Genomic DNA, 23,484 nt, shown 5'->3' with positions numbered 1-23,484 from the left:
TGCTGGCCCAAACTTGGGAGAGGACAAAGCTGGTTGTTTATCTTGTTCTTCTCTTCCTGTGACCCTGACATAGAGGAAGAAAAGGACACAGACTGAGGGATAAGTTAGAAGAGAGGAGGAATAAGATATACTTTTGTGAAACTTCAGTAGTGATGGTGCCTGAGCTTGTCATACACTAACAAAAGTCAGGCAGTTTATACTCTGAGAGTAGTGACTTAGTGACTGAAATATTTACACGCTTACGATTTGGGATTGCTGAGAGCAGGTAAGAAATGATTCCGATTTCTGCCTTTAACTAACTTTTCATATCTGCTTCAAATACACTAGATGTACTGTACATACATGGTCTAATCCTACATGCCCAATAGATGAAGTCCTGTGATAAACCTATATTATTGACCTAGTAACAATTCCACAGACATCCAGTTTATTTATTTGGCTATGATGCTGTAAATATATATCTCAATTCTAATGGAAGATACAGTACCAAACAACAACACCCACTAGTCCATGTGTGTGGATGTTGACTCACAAATGGACGAGACACACTGTGAATCAGTGGGCTGTGATTGAGCGTTAGCGACAGTGCTGGTCTAATGTCCTGTTCAAGCTCAGCTCAGGAAATGGTACATGGGAAGGCATTCATTGATTACATCTTCTACCAGAATAATATTTGAGCTCTCTCTCTCCAGAGGATGGTTGAAATGCAGTGGGCCTAATGGCTAGTGGTGAAAAATGACGCAGCAGAATAGTAATAAATCTAGGTGATTTCCAGTTGAACTGGAACTGAGCTGGGGGTTTTTGTTGTTTGTTTTGTTTTTATAAGAGATTTTACTGATATACTTAACTCATATACTTGGACTCATATCTGGAACTTTTTTAATCCCAGTAAATGAGGTTTTTTGGTTTTAAGTAGAGTTTTCCAAACACAAGATAAATATTGTACGTACTTTTCCCAAGGGATTCCATTTTTTATGAGAGGGCCCATGAGAGACGTCTGTGTTTGAGGGGACATAGTTAATAGAGGTGGCCGCACCACTATGTTGACATAGTGGCAGCCATTGTTCCATGCACCTTGATCTCTGGAGACCAAAAAAACCTTCCATCAGTAGATTTTCCACAGTTTTTCATGTTATTTTAAATTGGATTTTCAACTGGGAGGAAAAAAATATTTCTGGAACCATTTTGATTGGTGCATCTTGGTTAAACAAACTGCTGGATCAGGAAACGCTGACAAGAAAACCTATCATGATGTCATAAAACACATATTTGACCTCAAATGTCACACAGTTCGACTGTGTGACTATTTGATAATGCCAACATACTATACTTTAAGGCAGTTGAACCCATGATTTCTTAGAGGGTAATGACGAGGGCTTTACAGTTGGACAATTTTACTGCCCTTCCTTAATCTTCATTATGATTTTAATGGAGTGTGCTGTCAGCCCCATATCACCGCTAAGCTGGAGACTTACGGGTTATTATGTACACGCATCAAAATATTTCTGGCTGTATAAGCATCTTCCCCTCCAGCCCGTAACTCCACATTTCATACTGCATTCCCCTGTGCTCTTGTAAGTTTGTTGGCAGTGTTCTTCTTTAAATCATCTGCTTTAGTTTGTGCCTGTGTCATGACTTCAGCAGCAGCCAGAAGCCCAAACAGATAAGACGGTGAACCATGAGAACGCTTCACCAATTCAGCTCAGCAATCTTAAGAGTGAGGGAAGCAACTCTTTGTGTTTGGCTTTTAGAATAACACCAGCATTCCTATGGCCGCAGAAGAGTAACCAGAGGTGGTGTGTGTGTGTGTGTGGAGGGGGGGGGGGGGGGGGGGTTGTTGTTTATGGGGCTTTGGTCACCCAGTGTGCTTAACAATGAAACTATTATGACTTACTGGCCATCCCTGTCAAAGCTCATGAGTGCAGCACCAGTAACATTGCGTGGAGGCGACTCTGGGACTGAATCCGTCTCAGAGGCAGAGTGGGAGGACCACGTGTTGTTGATGCTTTCATTTCCCACAAGGGTGTGTCTTCACAACAGCTGACCGAGGTATAAAAAAGAAAGCATTAGCGCTGGACCATCCGACATCGTCAGTCAGTCAGCCTTAAAGTGAGGTCATCTCCCTTGCTCACAGACAGGAGGTAGAGGAAAAGGAGGAAGAGGAGGAAGATAAGGATGAAGAGCAGGACGATGCGGTCAGGTGTATAGTTGGTAACTAATAGAGACTATAGCAGGAAGTCATTACAGGAAGAATTCATCCTCCAATCATCTGAACGTTCCTTAGCTTAGCTCCTTAGCTTAGCTACCGCACCTGGAAATGGCCTGAAAACGGAATAAAATAAATAAGTAACAATTCAGTAAAAGTCAACAGCTAACCCCACACACCACACACACACACACACACACACTACCTTTCCTCGCCCCTCACCACCTCCCACTCTTTCTCCTACTTCTCGAGCTGTCTCAATCACTCACACAAACTTCTCTTTCTCTCTCCCCTCTCTGTTCCTCCACTGTCTCTCTCGCCTCTCCGTTTATGAGGGAAGTGACTTCATCCTCATCCCATCTGAAAGGCATGTGAAAGTGGCCTGCTGGAGAACTACAGTACATCTGGCCTGTGATGTCAGCTCACTGGACCCGTTTATGCTGATTAGGCACACTGAGAAAATATGAAGATAAAACCCTGCCATTTCTGCTGCCTAGGCATTCCTGGTGCAGAATGACCTGGACTGGGGAATTTAATTTGATTGAGAATAGTGAAACTATGGCCCACCCAAATTTCTCTATTCAAAACATGCTGTGCTGCTATTGACATACGGTAAAGCAATAACAGTTTAGTATATTGATAGTCCTTCGTTTCCTAAATGTGAAATATATTTTTGACAGTTTTTGTCGCTGGGCACACATTGCCACTGTAATGCCAGACATTTGGAAGACATTTCCATTTAAGCTGCATGTGATGCATTTCATATTAAGTGAGCATATCCTTGTTCCAGTCAGATTCTGAAATTCTCTATCTGTGCTCACTGAGACCCCTGACCTGGTTTCTAGCTGAGGGTTACTTTGAACCTGGCCACGTTTCGGATTTCTATTTTCATCCAAGCCTTTACAGGGATCTGCTGCCCACTCATCTGTACTTTATGACTGTGACATCCCCTTCTAAGGAGGCAGGTAACGATGAGATGTCACATGGTCAGAGGACATGGTCTATCAAGTTAGACGTGGAGGCACTGGTGTCCACAAAAGACTTCCTGTGTATACAGGACTCACCAAGATAAAGGAAGGTCTAAGTGTTTTCTACAGTCAAAAGTAATGATTCAAATTCAACATGAAGAATAAATAATGAATAAAATGTGTTTCTTATATACTAGTGTAATAATTGGATGGGTAGGCAAAACCCCTGAGTGAGATTTCAAATGAGCCTATGTCTGGAGATGTTATTTGAGTAGAATTAATACTTGTGTTGAAAGCTATCGAGATTATTTGGATGAGAACGTGCATGTGTTGGACAGTGACGAGATAAGGGAAATTTATATTTGCATCTTCATAAAATACAACAGACTGTAACCAGACAAGCTCTGCAAGGGGTATGCCTGTCTCAACTGTACAGTCTGTGTCAGCATTTGGCATGAATGTTTGATATTGATAGTGTGCTGGTACGGTACTAGACACACTTGGGTGCATGTTGGTGCACTGTAGTTGATAGGAAGAAGTCCAGTTTTTTCCAGCACACTGGAAAACCGGTGTGTTAAATATGTACTTAAATAAAGATGCCTCGATAGTTTGGTTCTCTCAAGCAAAGTGGCAACTTTTGTCTTCTCTGCACTTGAGACAGACATATCCTGCTGGCACAGAGTTTCACAGTCTTGTCTTAACACTCCAATCAGCCATTTGACTCATTGACCTCGTCTGGTTGCAAGGTTGTCTGGGACTCGGATTGCAACGTGGCTAGCTAGCTACAGCAGGAGTCGTGGAGGAAGTGCTGCCTCAAATCTGAATGTGAGTTCTACACAGCGATGAGATACTGGAAAGCCTGTCTGACCGTCTGCTCACCCCTGACGGTCAGCGTTCCCCCTTGGTGGGAGACGGAACACAATACACTGTGGCTAATCACACACTGTCAGAGGTGTGTGGGACCGGCGCTCAGACTGTACCTCTCTCACCGAGTGTCAGCGGACTGTAACCAAGCTCGGAAGTGAGGAGCTTTGTTTTAGTTGTGAGCCCCAATGTTTTCGCTCTCCTCCAGCCTTGCTGCTTACTGACAGTGGCAGCTGCGCTCGCGAATACTACATGGGGAGATGCGGTCCCCAAGTGCATTTATGTGTAATCGTCTGTTAAATGAAGTGCAAAGCTGTATTAAGTTCTGTCGTGACATACAATTCCACCCCACAAAGGGTTGCCAAGGTTACCACTGCACTACACATAATGTTTGATTTATGAAATCGTTGAAGTTGACAGTTGGAAACGGTTAAAGTTGACATCTGTACATTGTCAACATTATACAAGACAACACTTCCAAAAGTACAATCTGTAGCAAGTAAAAGGCTGGGTGGATTGATATTTCCCAGAAGAGGTGATGTGTTGAGGAAAGGATTTTGACCCAAAACATCATCACCACAAACTGAATGTGTAAAACGAAACAGCAGTAGGCCTAACTTAAATAGGTGGCCCAATATTTTGCTGTCTGGATTTTGCTGTTCCCTTTTCCTGCAACAGTGAGTTATTGTAGCAAAGTCAGCTGGACCCTCGGGTCCTCAAAACAAATCAATTTATTTTCTCCCATGCCTTTTTTAGTCACATTTGAGTCTTCCCGTGGCTGAATTGAATTCTATGTGAAAGACATTTCACCAAGACATTTCACATTGAGCGACAATATCTTGTTGCGGAATTTGGACAGCTGCCACCACCTGTCAGAACCTTTTTTTTCTTCTTTTTTTTTTTCAACCGGTGCTAAGTAGACGAGACTGCAAGACATGCCCTGAGGGGGGCCTTTGCCTCTCCCATACACCACATAAAACCATCTCACGTGCAGCGGTGGAGTTACAAATTGATCCTACGCATTTCAAATGACTTGTCTGACGACGGGAACGGAAAGTGCTGAGAGCTGACACGTTAAACTTAGCCGAGCACTTAGCATTCTTCTTCTCACCACACCATGTACTTCTGCACTGTAAGAGAATGGAACCATTGCCGCATGAAGCTAGGATGTGGTCTGGTCACCCTTTCAGATCTTAATACCGGGCATGTCAATTACAAATGTGACGGCTGAACCGACTCACACCAGCCATGGTTCCCCAGATTAGCTGCACTGTTATGCCCAGGAAGGAATGTTTGCATGGAGGAGGCTATCAATAACCCCCCATTTTACTTCTAAATATAAACGGGTGTCTTTGAATATCAGAGGTTTTTGAATACCTCTTTAAAACATGCACAGGGAATGCTGGGAAGCAATTCTAGTGGGCAAACGTTCTCTTTAGAGGCTGCCTGACAAGGAGCAGTGATGGGTTATTTACAAGACGGTATCTGGCCAGTGAGGGACCTACAGCTGTGCAGTTCAATTAAAGAATTGGCATCTGTTAGAACGCTGATGACATATAAATTGATAGCCTTTGAGTTTCCTCTCATGGATCAAACCAGCACCAGTGGACAGCCCCTAAAAATACACAGAGAAATTTCACTTGCAGACAGCTGTGCATGCAGGCCATTCTGCCCAAGGTCCGGCTCAAATATAGGGGGTTAGGGGTGTGGGGGTCCATCCCTTATTTACCCGGTGACCCTGGATTCACGGGCCGAGAACTCGTGTATCACCCTCAAGCCACAGCTGTCCCAGGTTTTAGCAAGGCTCTAGTGTAAATCAGGGAGACCGGTCTAGCATCTCCATAAATATCTGCTGTGTGATCGTGAGGACTGAGCTGTTTAATCGCCCATGAGTGTTTGAGCTGCACTTCATCACTGCTTAATGCTGCTAAGGTCATCGTGTGAAACAACGTAATTGCCCATGGAATCATCTGTACTGACTGCCGATCTTTTGCAGATGGAGCAGAATAAACAGAGAGAGTTACCTCCCACCACAGCACCGTTTCATTACAATAACACAATAAATATGGCCACCGCTTCCCCAGAGGGCGTTATAGTTATTTGATACCGAGCTTTTATGTAAACAAAGTGTGTAATATTGTGACTGCTGTAACTTCAGGCTTGTCTCGGTTTTATTTTCCTACACACAAGTCTTTGCTTTTGGTTCAAATCAAACTGACACTCAAAATGAAGACAGCTCTTCGGTTATACCCATGAGGGCTTGGCTACTCCCCTGAAACAACTATTAATAACACCCAGCTCTGAAGTGGCTGCTACTATATGGCTGCCAGGATTCTCTCAGTCTGAGTCACCCGCTGCTTTCGTCAGAGGAACAACCTTGAGCAACTCTGGCTCCATTCAGATCCTATTGCCTCATGTTCCTTTCCTGAGGAACCCCACACTGTACCTCCAAGGATGTGGATTTCCCCCTGTGTTTGGGTCTGGGAGACAGCTGTCCGTGTCATCACAGTCGAGGTGCTCTTCTGAGTCACACATCCGTACGCGGGGCTAATTGTTCCTCATCTAATGACAAAATGTAATTGCCCATCTGTCAAAGCTGTGGCTTGTGATCCCCACTTTTACCACACGTTTACCCCCCCCCCCCCCCCCCCCCCCCCCGCCCCCCCACACACACATGGGTCTTTGATCAATGTCCAAAGGCAGTCAGGCATTGCGCTCCCCCGATGTGATACGATGGAAGGCACGGTTCTGGCTCTTCGGGGCGATGGAAACTATGGTTCTGAGGTGGAACAGCAGGGGGGCGGGAGTGCTCGCCTGTCAAACCGTGTTCCTGCTCTTTGATTATGAGCATGAAGTCCACGTGTCCTTACACTGACCCTCTCAACATAGTCACACTTACCCATGAAGTACTGCAGGCCCACTTTTGGATAGCACCGCACATATTTCCCTCATGAACATTACACCTAATATACATGTTCGTTTATTCCCATATACTGAGTGGAGTACATGGTTGGAGTTTCACAATAGTGAGTTTCGAAATGGTCTGTACAACATGTTCTAGTTAATTCCACATGTTCACAGGTTCCGTGAGAGATGATCTTGTGTGCGCCTTTGGCCTTGGGACCCACACCCTGCCACTAGTGAGATGTTCTGTTCCCACAGGGAAGCTTTGAACGAGACACATTTCTGTTGTTGTCCTGAGAAGTCCTGAGATCGAATGCATCACAAAAGCGAACACTTTTCGTCGTCAAACGTCTTTCTTTTCATTAGCACTACCAGCAAATCAATCCAAATATTTATATGTCCAGTAGAAAACCCATAGCTGACCAATTTTCATTCCAGAAATACCTCCTGGCATATTTTGTGGCAGTGAATATTTTCAGATTATTGCCTCTCTCTCCAGGGATAATAACACAGATGGCTCTGGCCTTGTAAACAAAACATGATCCTCGAGCACAAGCATCAGAGAGAGCATTGATATCACATCCCAGTGGTCGAAAATAGCCCAATCCAAAGCGATAATACTCATTGTTGACACATTGTTGAGTGAGCCAACAGCGAATCAATCCCGAAGATTTTTATGGACTGTAGACTTCTAGATGTGGAATTTAGTATCTTTAAAATCATTTACCATGGTTGTGTACCCATTCCTGCAGCGCCAGGAGAGAATGAGGTCAAGGACCAGTGCGATGGAAGGTCCAGAGGACGAACACATCAACGTGGCCCCGCCCACCAAAACCTTCATCCGAGAGGAAAAGGAGAACACACCGGAGCAGATGAAGAGCAAGATGAAGGGTCAGCCAGGTGAAAGAGAGGGGAAGACGGCCGTGTCAGCGACGGGGAAAACCCCTCCGAAAAACTCAGGGAGAAAATCCGGACTGATAGATCTCTCCAAAGAAGACCTTCTCCGCCTGCTGGGTGTGATGGAGGGAGAGGTTCAGGTGAGTCTCCATGGTGATGTCCAAGTGTGGCTTCCCCAAAGCTGTTCCGGTAGGTTCTAGTACTTTCTCTAAAACAGCTTCCATAGAGAAACTATAGTAATGTTTTGACACCCAAATTCATTAATTAAAAAAATTCATTCGCTTCACAACTTCCTAACCCTAACCTGACCAAAATGTGTTAAATCAAAACATATAGCTGCAGGAGAGGTCTATTTTGGCTGCAAAACAAAAGATGACTGAGTCTTCTTTGGAGCAGCCTAGCCCTGGTCTTCACAGAGCTGTGCTAACACCGGGCCAGGGTCATACTTGGCAGGGTGGAGTCTCACCCTCTGTGTGTCAGGGTTGACATGTTGCTGTGACCTGAGCCACATACTCAGTCTCACTGATACTTATGGCAGCCGATAAGAGGCCTGGTCCACACCTCAGCCAAAACACTGTTTACATCCCTTCAAATACTCAACCTGTGCTTGCTAAAGTTTGGCCTGGCACTACGGTCTCATCTCCAAAATTCGAACCCCACCCAGCTGACAACTCAGGTACACATACTTAAATACGTTCCCAAATAATATGAAAGGAAAAAATAGAGTTTGGTTCAGGATACTGCTCACAATGCCTCTATGGTGCCCCCCCACAGATGGTTCAGGGTGGACTCAGGAAACAGACCTAACTGCTGCCCAGCAATAAGCCTGATGATTACTTTCTAATGGAGTTCCATTTATAAACCATCCTCCAGGGACAGAATGTCGTCGGTATCCATGCCCCCCCCACCCTATCCCGCTTTCCATGGTTGATCTGCTTGGGTGTGTACACGAGATCGCTTTCCATTAGCACTAGAGACGCAAAAACATCATGAGTGAAAAGGTCAACATAATGCGCCGGCATGCTCTGAAAGACCATTCAACAGAAGAATGGTGATGTTCATGGTATCGAAATGACTTGCAAATGATATTCTAAATGACGATAACAGGGATAAAGACTAAACTGTCTGTCAAATTTCGAGGAGAGTAATAACAGGAACTCTTGTAGTCTCCTCCATCCCTATGCAGGAATGCGTGTTATGAGAATTGAAAGTATGAAAGAGGACCTGTCAGGGCGACCATCTGGGGAGAACAGCACTCCCTTGTGGTTATTTAATGTTGTTTTTTATTCTCACCCCACCCAGTGGACAATCCTGGATACATCAAACATCTAAAACCCCCAACCAAACAAAACCCCACACATTGAAATTGAATTATAACTGACAAATATAAAGAGTAAAACTACAGAGTTCAAGCTTAATGTGTCAGCAGTGTTTTACTGTTTTGAAGCACCGTGTCGCGTCACACGGGGAACTCTTCCCAACTCTTCCCACTGTTCCTTCCTTCCTCAGGCACGAGAAGACATCATCCACATGTTGAAGTCGGAGCGTCCGCGACCAGAAGCCCTGGAGGCTCACTACGGCTCTGCGCTCCCCTCCAAGCCCCTCCTGGCCCTGCAGAGAGACAGCCTGCTGACCACCAACACGACAGCTCTGGACGACGTCTACGACACACCCATGGCTGAGGTGAGCGTCTGCTGTATTTAAACCACTCTGATGTGGTTATGCTGTATTTCAACGATATGAAATACAACTGTAATCGGCCCCGACTTCGATCAAGAGTTTCAAAAATGGACTCTCCGTGAACCGCAGTGTACTGTGCATGAGCTGAACGTGACCACTGGGCCCCTTGACTCCCTCCTCCTCCTCCTCCGCGTGTCTCTCTCCTGCCAGCTCGACCGGCTGGAGGAGAAGCAGAGGGAGACGTACCGGCGCATGCTGGAGCAGCTGCTGATGGCGGAGAAGTGCCACCGGCGCACGGTTAACGAGCTGGACGGGGAGAAGCGCAAGCATGCCGACTTCATGAACAAGAGCGACGACTTCACCAACCTGCTGGAGCAGGAGAGGGAGAGGTGAGAGGAGCACCCCGCGCCGCGCGGGGAGGGAGAGGGAGAGAGAGAGAGAGAGAGAGAGAGAGAGGGAGAGGGAGAGGGAGAGGGAGAGGGATAGAGAGAGAGAGAGAGAGAGAGAGAGGGAGAGGGAGAGGGAGAGCTATTTTTCCAATACTCAAACAAGTGACAAAGGACAGCGTGTCCCCGTCATGTTCTGCGCACGAGAGGCACATGAGGGGCGCAGGAGGAGCGCACACTGTAGGGCAGGATGGAAGATAGGAGGGTGGCAAGGGGTCGGGGGGGGTCAATGGTGTGTGGGGGGGGGGGAGCAGGGGGGGTCGGAATCTCCTATCATACCCTGTGATACGTCCTGCCACTGCCTGCTATACCCACTGTTTCTGGGAAGCCCACAGAGACCCCGCAGTGGAAGCCACATGAGACGCAGGGGCCCAAAGGGAGCTTGGCAGGCCACAGGCGTAGCGTGTAGGACACACAGGGAAGTGAGGTCCCGAGGGGCCCTGCCAGCCACCGATGATTAGGGCTGACGGAGGCCGAGCTCCAGGGAGCGCTGAATGGACCCGGACAATGAAAGCGGACACACCAGGCGGGGGTCATGCGGATAGTGTAGATGGAGCCCTTACAATGGCACTCGCATGGAATGGCGATGCGAGCACAGCGGCTAAACCCTCCAGCGGCGTGCTGGAGTTTAAGAATACCGCTTCTTAGATTCACTGTACTGTGGCAGAATCACATATACACGACTTTGTTACGGCCTTTCGAAATCTGGACAGGCTTATTTCCACTTAACGCATCTTTCCCAAGTTGTCTTTTCTCCATCATACAGCCCATTTATACAGTGAAGGCCATCTGACGAACACCTTTATTCGACTGAGGCACTGAGGAAGTATGTGAATAGGTCAGGACCAAAAAAAAGAAAGAAGGAAAAACAGACTCAATACCAGCACGATGAGCCCAGGTGGAATTTGTGAGGCTCATATAGGAGCTGGAATCCAGATGTCAATCTGAGCAGCAGGCAGTGCCACAGACAACACACTTCCTGCCCCTCCAAAGAGCAGCAAGTCTGAACAAATCAGATGACGTTCATGACATCACCTGAGGCACGCAGGCCAATCAGATTAGACCCAGATTGGGGATCGGTCAGATAGACACGACGTATCAGCACCCAATCCATCTGTACAGTGCTTCGCATGGCCAAGTCTACTCTAAGCATATACCAGAGAGGCCAAGAGTTGTTTGGCTGCAACAGCTAAATATTTTGGGGTGTTTTGACAGTGAGGTTGCACGCTTGTTGAGGATGTTGTGCTTGGCAAAATGTCTGGATCTTATTTATTCACCGACATGGAGTTCCGTGGTCATGGTTTAGAAACCAAAGCAATCAATGTTCTACATTAGGAAAAGGCCACCCGCTTGCAATGTTTATAATAATGAATGGCACATAACAATATGCTCTGCATCTGCAACACTGGAATACTACACGTGAATATCGCATACTGTATATACTGCTGCATTCAAATCTTTACAATCAGTCTGCATCAAAGAGTTCCTCAATTCCGTGCTTGAGCCTGTGCCGCTCGAAGCGTTCAAGCCATCAACACGCTCGAGGAGGGATCATCCATTCGCAGCTCTCGGCCTGCGGTGAAAAATGTATTCCCGTGCCGAGAGACAGAGAGGGTGAGAAGAAGGAGAACAGGCAAGGAGATGACAGGGGGGCGAGCAGGAAACAAACGCCAGGGCCAAGCCTGGGCAGGCCCAGCTGCAGACCACACTCTCTCCAACTTCAAAGACTTTATTGTACACGTCAGACAGGCCAGTGAAACGGTGGTCCAATGTTCTCCTCGGTGGTGTAGCACAGGAGTGAATTAAGGAAGTGACCGTGTCGGGTGGGCTCAGTCGGAGTCACGTTGCGCTGGGGTGTTGCGGAGGTCGGGATGTTTGCAGCGAGAGACTTGCTTGAGTGGACGACTTAACACACTTACAGAGGTTTCACGGTTAGTTTGATAGGTCTGAAGATGACAGTATTTATTTGGGGATTAGGGTTGACCGCATACATTCAGTTTAAGTTTCTCTTGATTAAAATTCTATTGATAATGTTCATAAGACCATGTGAAATGTGTTATTTTATTTATACTGTCTTGGCTGGCAAGGGATAACACCAGGTGACTGTTATTCTAAGCCCTGTTTATAGGGAGCCCATGCTAATGAAGACTTTATCTCTTCATGGATTGCAACTGCTGTCAGTGTGCTTTTATCAGGTCATGTTTCTCCGCCATCTTATTTCAAGTCTTTCACAGCTTATTTCAAGAGACATCTTAACAATATTCTACCATAGACGTACCATGTATACACCCAACACACACACTTTCGAGCTCTTTTAGGTTGAACCCCATCCTACTCCCTCCCTCCCTCCCTCCCTCCCTCCCTCCCTCCCTCCCTCCCTCCCTCCCTCCCTCCCTCCCTCCCTCCCTCCCCTCCCTGCTGGTGTCTCTCAACAGCGTGTGATAACACATTCCTCCAGGGTGGAATCATCTCAGAGACACACGGTGGGTGATGTCATCCCAGGCACCTGTGAAAGGATGCCAGGTCACAGAGGGGAACTCTGCCAGGGTAATAAGATGTTCTCTGTTTACACTTCAGAGACCATCGCAGAACCTCCCTCACTGCCAGTCTCTCTGTGAGGTCTATAAACTGTTTATCTGTGTGGTGTGAACATGATATTGCGGGAATATCTGTTTTGGGTACCATCTCTTGGTAACACAGGGTTAGCTCCCGTTGGGGCGAACATATTGCCCTTGAGAAGAATATACAGAAATGTGGCTATGGCGACTGTAACTGGTTTGACATTAGCAGCCTAAGTGGGTTTAAGCAAAGGTGCCGTGTGTTTATCTTGTCCCACGCGTCCCTCCCATCGCTGACAGGCCTCTGTCATCAGTGGAGCTATGAATAGCAATGACCACAAGGAAACATTCAGGTCATCTGCTATAGAAGTTACTTTATAATGCCACGCTAGTTGAGGGGAAAGGTCATACCAGCGTACTCAAACATCAGACCCTGCAGTAAGGAATGAGTAAACACCATGTCTTAGCATAGCACTGGATCTAATTAATGCTTTGTCTCACAACCAGGTTTCACTGGATACATTGAAGAAGGCTGATAGTGCTCATGAACGACTATATATGTGAAACACTGCACAGACCATTAATACTGTACATGCTGTGAGCTATCATGCAACAGTTTATCCGCATTGCTGTTAATCAGCAGCATTCTCTGTGTGAAGGCCACTCTGGACCTTGTGACGCAAGTTTTACGATTAGTCCTCCCAGTGACATCACCCGTGTGGCATTCCGGATTATTCTAGATTCACAAGACCACAAGTGTTGTTTCTCTGGAGAAACGTCTTGGGAGCTGAAGCTTAATGAGGGTGTCACACATGGCAATATTTGAAACTTTTCCCCAACATTTGGTGTCCTCTACAGCACATTCACTGGGTTTTTAGCATCTACACACTGTACATGTTTGAAACCACTTTGGTGAGAAATAAAGTACGTATTCTGTGATTTCGCCAATGGAGCCTCATGAGAACATACACAGGTGACATTTGATCTTATTGATTCTATCTGCTGTCTACTATCTAGGAACAGGAAAGTAGCTCCAGTCTGGTATTGTACTCTCCTAAACCAAACTATCCCTTTGCATTGTTGCCCAGTTTCTATGGAAACACTGTCAGCTGCAAGACGAACAAGACAATTGGGTCAGGCCAGACAACAGAGTGAGTTGAAGGAGAGGAAGCGATTCTATCTGACAGTACGTTTACTTGTGTACCTGTGTTTAAAAGGCTCTTGAAAACCTTCTGACTTTTCCTGCGACGACCACGTTTTCACGCACCGGGGAGAAGAAAGGGAAAAGGAAGAGAAAGAGGGGAGATTTAGTGTGAGAAGCCTTCCCCTCTGCCTTGAACCCCTCCTCCTCTGTGTCCAAACAAGGGCACCACCATTATATGCCTTATATGGGACGGATGACATCACCAGCTACTGGAGCAGTGTTGGTTTTACACAACATTCACATTTCATTGTCCATTGATGACATGTTTGGAATGTGATGGCTAATTCCCTGTGGAGTGGGGGCCCTCTCGGACCTTGTGAGAGTCTTAGCCATCCGGCTCTCCTGCACAATTCAAAACACACTAGGCATGGAGGTACCTGCCCTGCATCGTGTCTACTGGGTAAGTTTTAGACAGTTTCAGACCAGACTGAAGCCTTTGAAAACTATGGGCAAACAAGGCACAGTCGGGTTGCTATCATGACTATTGTTCGAGTGGCTGTTTCTCTGTGTGCTATGCAGGGAGCATTTGTTTGTAATGCAAAGCAAGGTTTTGGAAACCAAAGACAAGTGCCGTGCAGTTCTGTGTTGCTGATTATGCATAGGGGTTTCTGATGTGGTTTGTGTGTGTGTGTGTGTGTGGCTTCCACATGGAAACGACCTGTTACAATCTCCCTGGGAGCACTCGCACATCGGGATCCGCAGCAAGACTCCCGCAGAGCTTAGTTAAACATTTACTCATGTGACTCCATCAAGGTCCAATCGCACAAACAGGTGGCAGCGTCCCCCTGTTTGAGGCCCGCTCGCTTTGTCATTACCCTTCCACGGTAGTGCGTCTGTGATGTGGCACCTTGCGGTCACATCGCATCACCGGCTCGGTGCGCAGGTCAGCGAGCGGGACCCCTGTTGGTGAGAATCACGAGGGTTCAGGATTTAATCTGCCTCCCTCCTTTGTTCCCTCTCTCCTATCATGCCTGGGCCATTTCTTCTGCTCGCCTGCCTCCCACTCAGGCTGCCACTGCCCACAGGGTTCTAAGGGGGGGATGCTCTCATTCAGAGTCTGGTCAGACTTCTCCGGGAGCGTCCGGGACGACACTCCACTGCCTCGTTCACTTTAGCGTCCGTGTGCAGGACATGAGTAATGATAGTGCACGAAAATTGAACATAGAATGACAGTGTTAGCAGATGCAAGAGGCAATTGATTTGTTAATGTTGCCGGAGTAACGGCAGAAGTGGAACTGCTGAATTGATAACGCCGGCGTTTTCCACCATTTCACTCACATATTTCTCATTCGATCTGTCCCTGTCTCTCTCGATTACTCTATTTCTCTCTCTCTCTCTCTCTCTCTCTCTCTCTCTCTCTCTCTCTCTCTCTCGCTCTGTCTGTTTCTCTCTCTCTCTGTTGCTCACTCTCCTTCCCTTTCTCTTTCTCTCAGATTAAAAAGGCTGCTGGAGCAGGAAAAGGCGTACCAGGCTCGTAAAGACAAGGACCACAGCCGAAGGCTAGAGAAGGTCCAAGAGGAGCTGGTCCGACTGAAGTCCTTTGCCCTGATGCTGGTGGACGAACGGCAGCTCCACATCGAGCAGATCGACCTGCAGAGCAACAAGGTCCAGGACCTCAGCCAGAAGCTGCAGGAGCGGGAGCAGCGCCTGACCGCCGCGACCGGCACGGCCCAGGAAGACAGCCAGAAGGTCCTCAAGCTCGAGGTGGAGTTGGAGCACAAGGCCGCCAAGTTTTCCCAGGAGCATGAGGAGATGACCGCCAAGCTGGCCAACCAGGAGTCCCAGAGCCGCCAGCTCCGCCTGAAGCTGGCAGGCCTGGGCCACAGGATCGAGGAGCTGGAGGAGAGCAACCGAGCTCTGCAGAAGTCGGAAGAAGACCACCAGGAGCTGAGAGACAAGATGAGCAAGGGGGAATGCGGGAAATCCAGCCTCATGGCGGAGCTGGAGAGCCTCCGTAAGAGGCTTGTGGAAATGGAGGGAAAAGACGAGGAGATCACCAAGACGGAGAGCCTTTGCAGGGAACTGAGAAAGAGACTGCAGGACGAGGAGAGCCATGGCAAGGAGCTGAGGCTGGAGGTGGACAAACTGCAGAAGAGAATGGTCCATCTGGAGAAACTGGAGAGCACTTTTGACAAGAGTAAAACCGAATGTTCACAGCTTCATATAAACCTGGAAAGAGAAAAGAACGTGGCGAAAGATCTGGCTATTGAGATGGAGGCGGTGAAAAGTCGTGTGAGAGACTTGGAGGGTTCGGAGTCGAGACTCGAGAAGGTGGAAATGGGCCTGAAGGATGACCTGATGAAGCTCAAGTCCTTCACAGTGATACTGGTGGACGAGAGGAAGAACATGGCGGAGAGAATCAAACAGGAGGAGCAAAGAAGTGACGATCTGAGTAAGATGTTCAAAACGGAGCAAGGCAAGGTCATGGAGGTCACAGAGAAGCTCATTGAGGAGAGCAAAAAGCTCCTCAAACTGAAATCGGAGATGGAGATCAAAGTGACAAGCTCGACTAGAGAGAAGGACGAACTGAAAACAAAACTCGCAAGTGAAGAGGAAAAGTGCAGGGATCTGACATGCAAGGTGAGCGCAATGAAAAAGCGCATGGACGGCCTGGAGGAGGCGGAGAGGGAATCGAGAACAACCAGGGCCAACCAGGACAACTACAGACACCCCGACGAGGACAACAAAATCAAGGAGCTGACTCTGGAAGTTGAGAGACTCAAAAACCGCCTCAAGCAACTCGAGGTGGTGGAAGGTGATCTGATGAAGACGGAGGACGAGTACGACCTCCTGGAGAAGAAGTTCCGAATGGAGCAGGACAAGGCCAATGCCCTTTCTCAGTTGCTGGAGGAGATGAAGGGTCACATTGCCAGGAACAAGGCCATAGAGAAAGGGGAGGCCGTCAGTCAGGAGACTGAGCTGAGAACGCGATGCAAGATGGAGGAGGCCAAGACCAGAGACCTTCAGGCAGACGTCCAAGCCCTGAAGGAGAAGATCCACGAGCTGATGAACAAGGAGGACCAGCTCTCCCAGCTGCAAGTGGACTACTCTGTTCTCCAGCAGAGGTTCATCGAGGAGGAGGACAAGAAGAAGAGCATGATCCAGGAAGTGGCGAGCCTCGCCAAGGAGCTGGAGGCCACCAAGCGTTACAGTCGTGCCTTGAGGCCCAGCATGAACGGCAGGAGGATGGTGGACGTGCCGGTCACCTCTGCTGCTGTGCAAACAGACCTGGTGACCAGTGAGCCTGTCGAAGAGGAAACCCCCGCGGTGTTCATCAGGAAGTCGGTCCTGGAGGAGAACCACATTATGAGCAACCTGAGGCAGAAGGGTCGGAAGAAGCCCACCGTTCTGGAGCGTTACCCGCCCGCTGCCACGGAGCTGAGCATGAGAAAATCCTGGATCCCCTGGATGAAAAAGAAGGAGGCGATCACCGTAACTCAGACCGGCCCCGACAAGGTGACCTCTCTGGACAACGAGGAGTCCTTCCTTCGTCCCCCCGAGGTGACCATGTCGCAAAAACCTGGCCAGCCTCTGCGCATCCGAGTAACCCCCGACCACAAGAACAGCACGGCCACCTTGGAGATCACCAGTCCTCGAGCCGAGGACTTCTTCTCCAGCACCACCATCATCCCCACCCTCGGCCTGCAGAAACCGCGGATCACCATTGTCCCCAAGCCCACCACCATGTCCTCCAAGAGCAGGGCCGGCGAAAGCTTCGGGGATCCCGAAAGGGCCAAGTCCCCGGTCACCATAACCACCATCTCCAGGGCCAAATCCCCCGAGGAGCGTCGGAGCGCCTCCTCAGACAGCGGTGCCTTCTCCCCCGTCTCCATCATCACGGTCAGCACCACCCCAGTGTCTGAGGCAGCCTCACCGGGGGCCCAGGAGATGACAACCGGCCACGCCGTGTTCAAGGTGACCCCAGACAAGCAGACAGTGCCGGCTCCTGTCAGGAAATACAACTCCAACGCGAACATCATCACCACCACTGAGGACAACAAGATCCACATCCACCTGGGCCCGCAGATCAAGCGGTCTGCAGAGGGAGGCAGCAACAGCAGTCCCATGGTCACCGTCAGGCCCCTGACCGTGAGCACGGAAAGCAAAGACACCGCCACAGGGACGGTGCTTCGCTCGCCACGCCACCCGAACGCCACCCCGGGAAAGACCACCCCCAGCAAGGTGACGAGCAGCATCACCATCACCCCCATCACCTCAGCACCCTCCAGACCAACACAGTCAGTGGTGAGTATCATACGTGATCCGTTTCATCGCACAATCATTCTCGTATTCTGTCCTCTCAGTATGTTAGCTGAGTTGTCAATTTCATAGTAAAACTATGAAATGATGCACTGGGGTCAAGTTTACAGTTTGATTCAAATATTTGTGACCTTTTAGACAGAAATATCTAAATGTTCTCCAATCTTCTATATTTCAGTTGCTTCTGAAATGTTTCAAAATGATATCAGGTGGTGTGTGCTCCCTAGATAGCACTCTATCAAGGTATATAAACAATTGAATACATTCCCTGTGAATAATACTAACACTGGAATGAATTGCTGATTGACGGTAGAAGGGCCATTCAAAGGGTCTTGTGTGGAAACACAAACACTGTACTGGCACCCACTGACCATGTTGTTCCTCCCCTTTCACTAAAAATGGACCAGTGATGACCAATTTGGATGTTTTACTAAAGTGGGCAAACCTTCACATTAGGAGTAGAAAAGCAGAAATGAACATCACACAGTTTAACAAAATTTCTAACCTATTTGGCACAGCTTTAAAAACACACTTGCCCAATTCTTTGTTTAATGTAACAGACACTGTATTTAAAATGTTCAAAGCTATATTCAGCATGGTGACATTCCTTAAAAACACGATTATGGCTATAAATATGACGACACACAATGACGTTTTAGATTTACAATATCCAAGATGGCCACCCCTTGTCATCCCAAACTGCCGTAAATGAAGTTTATTTCTATCATGGAATGTATGCGATTTCCTATACTGTAGCTTTCTTGCTTCAATTCAGTGCGCCCAAAAATGCACTTACAGTACATTTTAAAGGAGGATGTTAATTGATGACGATGTTTGATTTTTGTCTCAGTGTGCATGTTGTATGATTTATTTCAGCCCGGTTCGGATGTGCAGTCAACTCGGGCCGCGGCCACACGAATCCCTGTGTCAAAAGGTATGAAAACGGGGAAGGCTGTTCTGGGTATGTCCACGGTTACCAGGTTAGAGTCACGAGCAGAGAGCCAGTCAATGAAAATAGAAGTGAGGAAGTCTGCAGTCTGCAGATCTGTCTCCTCGGGGGGAGGGAAGAGCTGAGAGCCACACGCTGCCATGGAAACACACCTCCCAGGACTCCACATGATTCCCCGCTTATCCTGTCTTCTTCCAAAAACAGACAGGGCACATACAAAATGCTTATCTGCACAGACACACTGCAGGACATCTTTACGATTTAAGACACAGCATACTGTAGCTTTATATATACTATATATATATAGACAGATTCAGTGAGCATTCTTCCTGTAAAAACAATGATATTGCTTTGTCCGCACATTGTATTTTGAAATATATGTTTGTCCTGTTTATCCATGTGTTTTTCAAGCTGTCAGAGTGACACAAAAGCGTTTCCATTGCATGTTTTCATGTGCCTGAATGCAATGCTTTTTTTGTTTTAATTGACACAATCAGACTAATTCTCATCAGGATTTTCACACTGTGAGTAGACATTTTTGTTTCATGATTCATTTTGCCAATACCATGTATATTTCACCCTGACTCATGGAGGTTTCCGGATACCAAATCTCCCTGAAATGTGTGTATAAAAGCCAATTTGATCATTTATCTTCCACACGTATTTGTTGCACCATTAAAATAAACTTTTTCTTTGAAACACAACATAAGACTTCTGGATATCCGTACACCATTGATGTAAAAAGGTTGCAGATGCCAAAAGGTCAGTGAAGTAAAGTTTCATGTCATGCAAAGCATGCACTATAGTGTATGTACTGTAGGTGAGTAAACATTACAGTAGGAAGCCTCCATCTAGTAATACCTTTTCTGTTTTCGGTGACTCATCTGCAGAACAGCCCAAACAAATGACGAACATGACCCGTAATGTCATCATCCGGCTTGCATGAGATGTATAAGCCACAAATCAGATTGTATATAAAAAGTTGTCCGTCTAATTTTTAAGGGGAATTATTCTTGCAAATATCAAAGCCACGGACACAGACGTTACCTGGGTTGAATTTCAAACTAATACAGTTGTTTCTCTTAGTGTTAGTACTTCAAAACGACCCTTGATTGCAAAGTTGTTAATTTTGCTTATGGCAAATCCTTTTTCTCAGTGAGTCAGAGAACTTTACGGAGAGAGTATAGGAGAGATTCCCAGAGTGGAAACAGAAGGAGACAGATCATGTATTGGCCCAGATTCCTGATATGATCTAGCCCGGCTGTAAAGGATTTGATTGATGGACTTCCTGACGACCCACCACAGCATGTGACACAATGTATAGTTGAGGGCAGCACATTTGGGTGTCAGGCATGACATTTTATATTCACTTTGGTATTTTTGGTAGGATATAGACCAAACAGAGACTTGTAAAATAAATTAATAAGTAAAATAAACAGACAAAATATTATTTACATTATGATCATTCAAGTATGGCCTTTTTACATAGAGACACAGGTTTTTATTCAATCCTTTTATTCAATCCTTGATACTCCAATCCTTAATTGCGTTTAACAGCTTGTTAAATAGATGAAAACTGTACAAAAGGGAAAAGGGCTGTGACAAAATGATGGCATGAAGTCATGTAACTGTTGGCCTGTCTCTCTTGTACCAATTCTCTGTTTCTCTCACTGCCTACTGCTTTTTTTGCTCTCCTGATGGCCTCCTTTCTCTTCCACTCATCTCATCTCTCCAGATACACACACTGAAAAAAGAATATTGTAGGAGTCTCATTCAGCTATAATCACTTCCAACACTGCCCCCTTTAAGTACCTCCCATCTTCCCTCTTCTCCTGACCCTTTTCGTTTCCTAAACCAAAACATGAATGCAGAAAATATAAGAAATTGCTTGCTTCAAAAGCATCTCAAATACTGTAAAGGCACTAGAAGAATGTCTCTATTTATAAATAAACAGCTCCCTCACATGGACAGATGTTGACATAACTATATAAACGTGCAAAGATTGAGAGCAAATAAAAAACGTATTCCTCTGTTTGGAATAGGTCAGCAATACAGTATGTACATTTAGTCATTTTATTTACATTTACATTTGTAGGCATGTAGGCATTATGTACAATAAATAACCAATCATTTTGAAATGGAGAACTTCACATAAACATCCAAGGGATCTATTGATTGACCACTGGTCACCTCATTGACTTTTTTCCACAGATGGACCATAATCAAAACCATAATTAAACAAGGATGTGGTAGGATATCCTGAGATCACAAAACTAAACAGATCCAGGTCCAGATAGAAAAATTCCACTCAAGGTGCTGATGCTCTCATTGTTAAGACTTGATTAAACATGGCCTCTGAGTAATTAAGAAATACTTAAATCTGTAAGCAACCTTCCAATCTAAACTGATAACAAATGACCGATGCAAAACGTATCCCACTATCCTAATGAGCTAGAATGGATGAACAAAGGTTTACATAATCAGTCAAATGAGGCAAATAAGAAAGACTCACTGATGTCAGGGTTCAAGGGAGGGCATCCCTGGATAGCCAACAAAGCAGTGCAGATGGAGAGAGATGGGTAGCAGACCAAAGCAAGGCATGTTCATAATAAGGGCGATGGCTTCAGTTGAGTCCCCTCTCTTGGGAGAAGCATCTGGAAACCAGGGCTGTGTATTTGTGAAAAGCTGAAACACAGAGACTCACAACACGGATATTTGACTTTGATTTCAGCTACATCCTGCACATGTAAGCCATCATCCCCCTGGGGTTGATTTTGGTGGCTCAAACCATCACTCCTGGTTAAACCGTCGGAGCCAATTTCTTTTTTTTGTACATATTTAGTCATTTAGCAGACACTCTTATCCAGAGCGACTTACAAAAAGTACAGGGACATTACCCCCAAGGCAAGTAGGGTGAAGTACCTTGCCCAAGGACACAAGGTAATTTGCTCGGCCAGAATCAAATCGGCAACCTTCTGATTAATAGCCTGATTCCCTAACCGCTCAGCCATTTGACTCCCTAAATATAATGGTACAGTCTACTCTCAATTTATGGAGGATCACATCCGTTATTTTACTGGACAATGACAACAAGGGTCACAGTGTGGATCCATAGACAATAACTGTTAATACTTTTACTTAACTTTTACAAATGCGTTGATATTAACGCATTTGCTTCTATTAACAAACATTTGGCTGCTGAGTTATACAGCAATTTCATGAACATCTTCATGCCATTGTGCTGACTTAGGACATCATGTTTTTAACTTGCAACATTCCGACATGTAATCTGTAACTTTTTAATTCCCGGCTTGGCGAAAGGTTAGTTAGCTGAACTATGATTTCTTCTGTGAGAATGCTAAACATTGAGAGAATACACCCACTACAATGATAAAGGTTTTCAGCTTGACTCTGTTTGTCAAATTGCCTTGTACAATTCGGTTGGTCAACCCTCAAGGTAACATAAAAACATTAACATTTGAATTTCTATATTTTTATGTTGGCTTTCTGGCACAACATGCCACTCATTGTGCTAAACAACTTTTTTTCCCACAGGAAATGTTATGCACTATGTGATTGAACCTAGATGAACATTGATGTGGATTTCCTACACCTCTGACAACCACTCTGGAGTGCAACTCTTTTGTCATTGTGTGCTGCCACAGAGTCATCAACATCCTCGTAAGGGAAAACATTGAGCTGAGGTCTTGAGGGGCAGACGTGTGTGAAGTGTCTATGACATTTCTGACAGGAATTGGGTTGGGATTTGACTGAGAACTAAGACAAATTATCCTGGAGAGATACAGTATACAAATGTAACTGAGTAGTTGTTAAGGAGTGCACATAAAACCCCTAAATATGTATTATCTACAGTGTGTAAAAAGATGATGTAATTTATAATAGGCCAAATTTAAATGACTAAAGTATGTGACATTGAAATAGCCAATATTCTCTTCAGGGTAAATTGAGGGCAAATTTAGCACATTGACAGCTTTTGAGGGAGACACATTTTGATGGATTGATCAAGATAAGATAGGGAGTGATAACACTGAACCCACATGTAGTTAACAATTGTTACAATATTTCTTGTCACTATAGTGTTGTGTAAAAACAGAGAGTTACGTTTTCTCCCAATTATAATCATCCCTGCACATGATTTGATGATTTAAACGATGCTGATTTAAAAGTGCTTCTCATGAAGAGGTGCAGGGTGTGGGTGCCATTAAATATACTGGCATCTTAAAGTACTTAGACATTTTTGGTTCCTAGCAGGTAACAGAACAAGCACAACATCTTTCCTGAGATTAATGAATTTATGTTTTGTATCTTGCAATGTTGAACTTTTTGAAGCAGTTATTAAACAAGCATACTTGCATTTCTTTTGTGACTGAATATGATTTAGCCTACTGTACTGTGTGGCTCATTGCAATGACAAGCAATTTAATTATAAAGAGCATCCTTTTACTACAGATCTCTGATTGTGTTTGACCCAATAAAGCACTGTGACATATTTTGTCATCATTAATAATTTTTGTTCTGTTCTGATTT

At 46.0% G+C, this 23,484-nt stretch overlaps 1 protein-coding gene across 3 annotated transcripts; it reads left to right on the top strand.

The window, feature by feature from the left end:
- On the top strand, positions 1–23,437 carry filip1b (filamin A interacting protein 1b). Of its 3 annotated transcripts, XM_067241593.1 has the most exons (8): positions 1–265; positions 7,695–7,979; positions 9,349–9,522; positions 9,730–9,908; positions 15,161–17,972; positions 18,166–18,230; positions 18,864–18,921; positions 22,492–23,437. In XM_067241593.1, the coding sequence occupies exons 2-8, from the start codon at positions 7,707–7,709 to the stop codon at positions 22,510–22,512; spliced, it is 3,582 nt and encodes a 1,193-aa protein (XP_067097694.1). In that variant the 5' UTR covers positions 1–265; positions 7,695–7,706; the 3' UTR covers positions 22,513–23,437. The 3 variants fall into 3 exon arrangements, with proteins under 3 accessions (XP_067097694.1, XP_067097695.1, XP_067097693.1); XM_067241594.1 differs by lacking the exon at positions 18,166–18,230; XM_067241592.1 differs by lacking the exons at positions 18,166–18,230; positions 22,492–23,437 and having other exon boundaries at positions 18,864–19,711.
- Positions 23,438–23,484: the final 47 nt, after the last annotated feature.

Source organism: Osmerus mordax, chromosome 8 (genome assembly GCF_038355195.1).
Source record: "Osmerus mordax isolate fOsmMor3 chromosome 8, fOsmMor3.pri, whole genome shotgun sequence".
Lineage (NCBI taxonomy): Eukaryota > Metazoa > Chordata > Actinopteri > Osmeriformes > Osmeridae > Osmerus > Osmerus mordax.
The sequence above is the reverse complement of the archived record's forward strand: the minus strand, read 5'-3'. Positions and strand labels throughout refer to the sequence as shown.

What these genes read in the sequence shown, in the direction of transcription:
- filip1b (XM_067241592.1), top strand. Translation starts at nt 7,707, where the DNA reads ATGAGGTCAAGGACCAGTGCGATGGAAGGTCCAGAGGACGAACACATC. An exon ending in ACGACACACCCATGGCTGAG is followed by an intron (nt 9,523 to 9,729) that starts GTGAGCGTCTGC and finishes CTCTCCTGCCAG; the next exon opens with CTCGACCGGCTGGAGGAGAA. An exon ending in CCAGACCAACACAGTCAGTG is followed by an intron (nt 17,973 to 18,863) that starts GTGAGTATCATA and finishes GATTTATTTCAG; the next exon opens with CCCGGTTCGGATGTGCAGTC.